The 8,034-nt window shown below is 45.2% G+C and overlaps 1 protein-coding gene across 2 annotated transcripts in view; it reads left to right on the top strand.

The window, feature by feature from the left end:
- The first annotated feature begins 4,218 nt into the window (after positions 1-4,218).
- Positions 4,219-8,034, top strand: part of CTTN (cortactin) — a 33,102-nt gene continuing 29,286 nt past the window's right edge. Inside the window, exons 1-3 of one of the 2 annotated variants that reach the window (XM_008580782.1) lie at positions 4,219-4,496; positions 7,277-7,363; positions 7,472-7,545. In XM_008580782.1, the coding sequence (XP_008579004.1) occupies positions 7,277-7,363; positions 7,472-7,545 (161 nt within the window). In that variant the 5' untranslated portion in view covers positions 4,219-4,496. The remainder of the gene's footprint in view (positions 4,497-7,276; positions 7,364-7,471; positions 7,546-8,034) is intronic. The other variant, XM_008580781.1, reaches the window with a different exon arrangement.

The raw sequence follows: 8,034 nt of genomic DNA, 5'->3' as shown, positions 1-8,034 counted from the left end.
CCAGGTCAGTGGGAAGGCGGCGGCGGCAGGCGCAGCTGCCGCTGGTCGGGAGGCTCTAAATTTGGAACCGTTCGTCCCGTGCATGTGTTGGAAGTCGTCGGAAAGGTGCTGTGGGGTTTTCTGCCTGCTGTATTTCGGCCGCCTGGATGTTCCCGCGGATGTCCGTCGCGCCGGGGGTCTCGGGAGAGGGGCGGGCGCCCTGGGGCTGGCTCTTCAGACGCGCGCGCCCCGCTGAGCGCTCCCCGGGGCCGTGCAGGGTGTGCCCGAGCTGCTTTGGGGCTATGATTCGATTTGGCTGACCCGCTCCTGGGCCAGCCGCGCTGAGTCAGTGCCCTGCAGGGAAAATCCTCCGGATAGTCGAACAACAAGGAAGAAAGAGCCTTTTAGGTGGGACTTTCAGACATACAGGAATAAAGCACTGGGGAGGCAGAGTTATTTTTCTTATTAGGTCCCACAGTAATAGGAAGTTTACGTCCAGTAAAGCTGACTTTTAATGGAAGCGTTTTTTTTTTTGTCTTTTTCGTGACCGGTAAGGGGATCGCAACCCTTGGTGTGGTGTCCTCCGCACAGCGCTCAGCCAGTGAGCGCACTGGCCAGTCCTATATAGGATCCGAACCCGCGGCGGGAGCGTTCCGCACCGTGCTCAGCCAGTGAGCGCACTGGCCAGTCCTATATAGGATCCGAACCCGCGGCGGGAGCGTCGCTGCGCTCCCAGCGCCGCACTCTCCCGAGTGCACCACGGGCTCGACCCTAATGGAAGCGTTTTTATGGACTTGTCTTTAAAACACTTTTGGCACTTTAAAATTCAGTGAACTTGACTGGTGATCCAGACCTTCGGTCCGTGCCACGCATTAGGGCTCAGAAAGTGCTGGTGAAACGTGTGAGTCATTGTGGGCGCTGGTTACTGTGTCGTAATCTTCCCATGGCCTGGGGCGGTTGGGAGCAGGGGCCTGTGGTCTCGGCTGGCCCTCCCTGTGGTCAGGTACAGGCAAGCCCACTCCCCTCTGCTCTCACGTTGCTTTGAGTAAACTGCAGTAAGGGTGCTGGGGAGTGTGGTGTGGGGAGTGGGCCTGTGATACCCGTCATGGCTGCTCAGATGCCTGTTTGCTCTCCGGCTTTCTGCCAGGCGGTGGTGAGGTTAAGGGAAGGCTGATTCTGTCTGAGTGGTTTTATCCCATCGTTTAAAATGTTCTGTACAGGAGTTATTCCACTGTTTACACAGGGCAAGGCTACTTCATATTTGTGCAATCTTGATTTGCACACGTGACATTTGCAAGGGAGGTTTAATATTAATGGTGCTAGGTAGAGGCATTTTATTTTTTTAACAGTATTTTTTGGTCGCAGCTCCATTGAGATACAATTCACAGACCAGACAGTTCATTCATTTAATGTGTATAGTTCAGTGATTTTTAGTATATCTACAGAGTTGTACAGCCATCACCATAATCAATTTTAGAGCACTTTCATCACCTCAGAAAGAAACCTTGTACTCTTCAGCATCACCTGCCATCCCTCACCACCACCATGTCCTGCAGCCCTGAGCAACCGTGACTGTACTTTTTGTCTCTATAGACTTGCCACTTTTGGGCATTTCGTATAAGTGGAGTCCTGTAATGTGTGGTCTTTTGTGTCTGGTTTCTTTCGCTTAGCATGACGTTTTCAAGGCTCATCAACATTATACTATATGTCAGAACTTCATTCCTTTTTATAGCTGAGTAGTATTCCGTTGTGTGGATAGAACACATATTTTGTATCTGTTCATTTGTTGGACATTTGGGTTGTCTCTGCTTTTTGGCTATTATGAATACAGTTATGAATATTCATGTCAAAGTTTTTGTGTGGATTCGCACATCCGTTTCTCAGGTACACCTGGAGTAGAGGCTCTAGGTCGTACAGTTACTACTTTAACCTTTTGAGGAACTGCTAGACCTTTTCATTTTCCATTTTCCATTCCCACCAGCAATACCTGAGGGCCCTTATCTCTCCACACCCTGATCAACACTTGTTATTGTCTGTCTTTGTGATTTTAGCCATCCTAGTAGATGTGAAGTCATATTTTGTTATGGTTTTAATTTGCATTTCCCTGATGATTAATGATATTGAACATCTTTTCATGACTTTTAGTATATTTTACTTGGAGAATTGTCTATTCAGATCCTTCACCCATTCTTAAAGGGATTATTTGTCCTCTTTATTGAGTTGTAAGAGTTCATTACATATTCTGGATATATGGTTTGAAAATAGTTTCTTTCAATGGATTGTCCTTTCACTTTCTTGATGGTGTTCTTTGAAACACAGTTTTTTTTGTTTGTTTTGTTTGTTTAAAGATGATCAATAAGGGGATCTTAACCCTTGACTTGGAGTTGTCAGCACCACACTCTCCCAAGTGAGCCACAGGCTGGCCCTGAAACACAGAGTTTTAAATTTTGTTCAATTTATCTATTTTTTCTCTTGCATGTGTTTTTGGTGTCACATCTGAGAAACTATTGCCAGATTCAAGGTCACGAAAATTTACACATTGAGTAAGTGTGAAAAACACACCGACTTTTCTCTGCTCTCACAGCACAGTCATCAACACAGAAGACCGACCTCTGTGACTAAATGTTTGGGGATTTCTTCCCACTGGCAAGCAAGCCAGGAATTCTCCAGTGGACACCAGCTTGGTGTTTTCCAATTCAGTTTAATTCCAACACTGTCTACCTGGAGATAGTGTCAGATCCCACAGGGTGAGGGCTCAGTCCCTGAGACTGCCCCCCACTTCAGATACAAATCCAGGCCTCTGGAACTTCTGACCAACCAGCTGTATAAATCAGGTTCTTGCAACCCCTCCTTGGGTTTGATTAGTTTGCTAGAGAAGTTCACAGAACTCAGGGAAACACTTGCTTACAACAGTACTTACCTTTACTGGTTTATTACAAAGGATATTTTAAAGGATACAAATAAATAGCCAGATGAAGAGATACATAGGGTGAGGTCTGGGAGTGTCCTGAGCAAGCGCAAGCACATTCTGGTGGAATTGGAGCTTCCATTCTGGTGGAATTGGGGAGGGCCACCCTCCCAGTGCGTGGATGAGTTCAGCTGTGCAGAAGCTCCCTGAACCCAGGCCTCTTGGGTTTTTATGTTGGTGCCATTACATAGGCAGGATTGATTAAATCATTCACCACTGGTGATCAACTTAACCTCTAGCCTCTCTCCCCTCTGAGTTGGGGGGGTGGGACTAAAAGTCCACCTTGGTCTTTTCTGTGGCCAGCCCCATTCTGAAGCCACCTGGGGGCTGCCAGCACTATTAGCATACAAAAGAACTTATCATTTTGGAGATTCTAAGGATCTTAGGAGTTGTATGTCAGGAGATAGGTATGGAGACCAAAGATATATTTTCACAATACCACACACCTATTTAGGACTTTACTTTTTAGTTATTTTTTGTGTATAGTGTTGAGGTAGTGGTCCAGGGACATCATCTTTGGACCCAAAAAATACCCGTTTATTTTTCAGTCAGTTATTTTCATGATTTTTAAAGTATAGAGGGGAAAATTATTGAAGATTAGAGCCTATCACTAGCTGCCTTTGGGTGGATTTTTATAGATGCTTGCTGATCACACTAGTAAGTGCAGTGGCCAGAATGTACTTAGCAGTCCACAGAAGTTAGGATTTCCAGAGGAGACTTGGGAGGGAGAGGAGCACATAGTTGGGGCAGGAACCACATAGGAAATTAATGAAGTGCAGTACAGGGAGAGCCAGCTGGGCGCCATTGTGCTCGGGCCGGGCCGAGGCGTGAGAAGCTGCATGCTGGTTCAGGTGGCCCTGCCTGTGACCGGCCTGTTCCTGGGGACACAGGGCTTTTATTCATCTAACGTGTGATGTCTGGTAGTGCTGTGTCTGGGGAATTGGAGTCCTGTTCTCTGTGCAGTAACCAAATACGCTCATTAGAAATGCAGCCTACTTCTTAGCCCTCCGAGGATGTACTGGTTTTTTTCTCTCAGCCACATCGTGATCCCTTCAAGGAGTGTTTTTCTTATATTTTTTTAAAAAGTCAGTAATAGAATTTTATTGTTTTTAGCAATGTCATAAATTAGAATGAACAAAAACTGTAAATCTGTTAGGATTATAGCACACAGGAAATGTACGCTAGCACTTGAGGTCATAATTTCTGTTTGCATTAAGAAGAAACGTCATGTATTTATAAATCTTTTGAAACTTCTTATTTCTTAATTTCCTCTATATTGAGCTTTTTGATTAGTAAAATGTAAATCTTCCCATCCTCCTTTCAAATTTCTTTCTTGTTATGTTTGGGAGGATTTCTGAGGTATTCTGAAAAGATCTCCACACACAGGGATTGGTCAAGAGATTCTGTCAGCTGTAATCTTTCTGAGCTTTTTACCCTTAAATCTTTTTACAGACGGAATCATTCCCAAATGCCTGGAAGTTCTTCATTGGATTACTGTGTTTTAAACAGAGTTTTGTGAGCAGCCTTTCATCTTCAGCCGGAAAGAGAGGTTTGTCAGTTGTGAACATTCGGCAACATTCTTTCCCCGTCGCATGGTAGAGGTCAAATCCCTCTAGCAAGGGGGTGGCGAGGTGTGCTGTGCTGGTGGGTTTGCAGGGAGAGGGACAGCAGTCGTCTGGAAGGAAATTTCATTGCTTAAAAAATACAGTCCAGTTTCTACCGTTGCCTGTGACTTAGAAAGAGGAGGGAGTTGCAGAAAGCTCTGGAATTGAGGGACAGGAGTCGTTTCTGTCCTCGGAGGCAGTGTAGCCCTTTTTCTGTGTGTTCTGTGGAAAATGGGCAGAGCCGCCAGGCATGACCTTGTGAACCTTGTGAAGCTTGCGGAAGTGCCACTCTGCCCCCTGGGGAAGCTGGCTTCCAGAGACATCAGTGAGGACTCTGCCAGTCCTTCCCTGGTGAGTCTGAGGCAGTACGGGCAAAGACACCTGCTTTCCCCTTTGACTTATTGGTGAAAGTTGGCCTTACCAGCCCTCTACCGAGCCCCCTCTCCTTTTCTGGGACCCTCTCCTCAGTGGTTGAAACTATAGGCAGCTGAAGGCCCGCAGGTGGGCAGCCAGTCTTCAGGACGGTGTGGTGCCGGGGGATGAACGTGAGTCTGTGGGCAGACCCTTTGGCTTTCCTGCAGCCCTTTCTTTGTTTGTAAACGGGTGCGTGTGAGCGGGACTAGACTGTCTGGTTGTGCCTTTCATTGCTAAGATTTTAGTTCATCTTCTTTCTAAAATTCTGTCAAAAGCAGATCATAGTTGGGAAAGTCTTGCCTTGCTTTGGGACATCTAGATGAGGTTGGAGGTGCCCCTCGTTTGAGGGGCATTACTGGTCCTGCCCTGCCTGATGGCAAACAATTCCTCACCCTGGTGATGTGGCAGGGGTCACATCTCAACATTTGAGAGTGCCACACCCTGGTGCTCCTCCTACTGCCACTCCAGAGAACTGGAAGGAGTGGGTCTTAACGGGGGTGGGGGGTTCTCACGCTAGTGAAGGGCATTGGTCCTGTCTTAACTCGAGCCACCAGAGTAGTGGTGTGGTGCCCGAGGAGGAGGAAATTGGATGTCCTCAGTTTAGACTGCTAGGCGCAGCTTCTGGTTGGTTGAATTAAAATCATCTTTCACTTGTTTCATGGCCTATGAGATATTTATTAATATTTCTTTGGAAAGTGAATCAATTCCTTTCATATGCAGTTTTTAAAATTTTAAACCCTTAAGGGTTAGATTTTACCTTTTCAGTTACAAAAAGGATTACTGGTTAGTGTCTGCAGATGTGTTCTCTGTAACCTGTAGAACCTCAGGCTTATGGCCCGAGCGAGGGAAGGTGCCGAACCACTTCCAGAGCCTCCTGATACAGGAGGAGCTGGTATTTTACATACTGTGTTTTTGCCGAAGTGAGTAGTAATGCACCCTCTAATAAATTACTTGAAACACTTGTTAAGTTGTCAGTCTGAATTAAGAAAATCATTGTTATATTTCTAGTAAGTACTTGAAATCAAAATAGGTGCTCTTTTCATTTTTTTATTTTATTTTTTTAAAAAATCCCATATAAAGATGACCGGTAAGGGGATCTCAACCCTCAACTTGGTGTTGTCAGCACCACGCTCAGCCAGTGAGCGAACCGGCCGTCCCTATATGGGATCCGAACCTGGGGCCTTGGTGTTATCAGCACCGCACTCTCCCGAGTGAGCCACAGGCCGGCCATAGGTGCTCTTTTTAAAAAAATCGTGATAAAAATCGTGTATCAGGAATTTCACCTTTAGTGACATTCGGTATACTCTAATGCTATGCAGCCCAAAATGGTGTTTTTTTTTTTTTTTTTTTTTTGGAAAACAGTGTTGTCCTCAGACTTAGCAGAATGGGGATATGTTCTTACTGGATGAAGTAAGTGCACACTTGACTTTTCTGTTTCCTTGAAAATTTTCTCACTTGAGCTGAAGCCAAAGAGCATTTCTGGTGTGTTTCTGATGCCAGGTGACAGCAGTGTTAGAGCTCTCAGTATTAAGTTTCTTTTATTCCTGCAGTTGTCATTCAAGCTTAGGGATTGTGAAGGATTGTGAGGTCACGTACCCCCGGCCCTCCGTGTGCTGTCTTAGTGTCTCGGAAGTTATGGTCTGGGTGTGTCTGTTGACCTCTGGTGATGGTNCCGAACCTGGGGCCTTGGTGTTATCAGCACCGCACTCTCCCGAGTGAGCCACAGGCCGGCCATAGGTGCTCTTTTTAAAAAAATCGTGATAAAAATCGTGTATCAGGAATTTCACCTTTAGTGACATTCGGTATACTCTAATGCTATGCAGCCCAAAATGGTGTTTTTTTTTTTTTTTTTTTTTTGAATCGTGATAAAAATCGTGTATCAGGAATTTCACCTTTAGTGACATTCGGTATACTCTAATGCTATGCAGCTCAAAATGGTGTTTTTTTTTTTTCTTGGAAAACAGTGTTGTCCTCAGACTTAGCAGAATGGGGATATGTTCTTACTGGATGAAGTAAGTGCACACTTGACTTTTCTGTTTCCTTGAAAATTTTCTCACTTGAGCTGAAGCCAAAGAGCATTTCTGGTGTGTTTCTGATGCCAGGTGACAGCAGTGTTAGAGCTCTCAGTATTAAGTTTCTTTTATTCCTGCAGTTGTCATTCAAGCTTAGGGATTGTGAAGGATTGTGAGGTCACGTACCCCCGGCCCTCCGTGTGCTGTCTTAGTGTCTCGGAAGTTATGGTCTGGGTGTGTCTGTTGACCTCTGGTGATGGTCTCTGAGGTCTCCGTTACCTTGGGTGCTGCTCTTGCAGATGTGGAAAGCTTCGGCAGGCCACGCCGTGTCCATCACCCCGGATGATGGGGGAGCTGACGACTGGGAAACTGACCCCGACTTTGTGGTAGGAATCACCAGCCACCTTTGCTTTCTGTTTTTCTTACAGTGATTTTCCTAGGTTTTTTGTTTTACTGTCCGGGGTGTGGGGTTTACCTGTTGTTTTTCTTTCCAGAATGATGTCAGTGAAAAAGAACAAAGATGGGGCGCCAAAACTGTGCAGGGGTCCGGGCACCAGGAACACATCAAGTAAGAGACCTCGTGATGTTGTCACGTGTGTGATGCTCTGGGAGCGGGGTGCTTGCGAAGCAAGGCACAGTCGCCCTCCGATCAACCTGTGCAGTGCTGCCGCGTGTTAACATTGCTTTTGTGGGTCTTGTTGACCTGATGTTTATACAGTCGGTGAATATCAGACATGATATGTGTTTTTAATGCATGTGCTTGTGTGTGTGCATATACATACATATATACTCCATAATTTAAAAATTCCCATTGCAAACAATTTTCGTATTTGTAATTCTGAAGAATCTACTTTTCAGTATTGTGGTTTTCATCAAGGAGCACAGTTAGTGATCTGAGCTCTTCTTTCTACAAGTGGGAGGTTTCTATTTATTTATTTATTTATTTATCTATCTATCTATCTATTTATCTATTTATATCTGTCTATTTATTTATTTATCTATTTATTTATTTTAAAATTTTATTTTGTCGATATACAATGTGGTTGATTATTGTGGC

The sequence above is a fragment of the Galeopterus variegatus genome, unplaced genomic scaffold (assembly GCF_000696425.1).
Source record: "Galeopterus variegatus unplaced genomic scaffold, G_variegatus-3.0.2 Scaffold2158, whole genome shotgun sequence".
NCBI classification, from domain to species: Eukaryota; Metazoa; Chordata; class Mammalia; order Dermoptera; family Cynocephalidae; genus Galeopterus; species Galeopterus variegatus.
The sequence above is the reverse complement of the archived record's forward strand: the minus strand, read 5'-3'. Positions and strand labels throughout refer to the sequence as shown.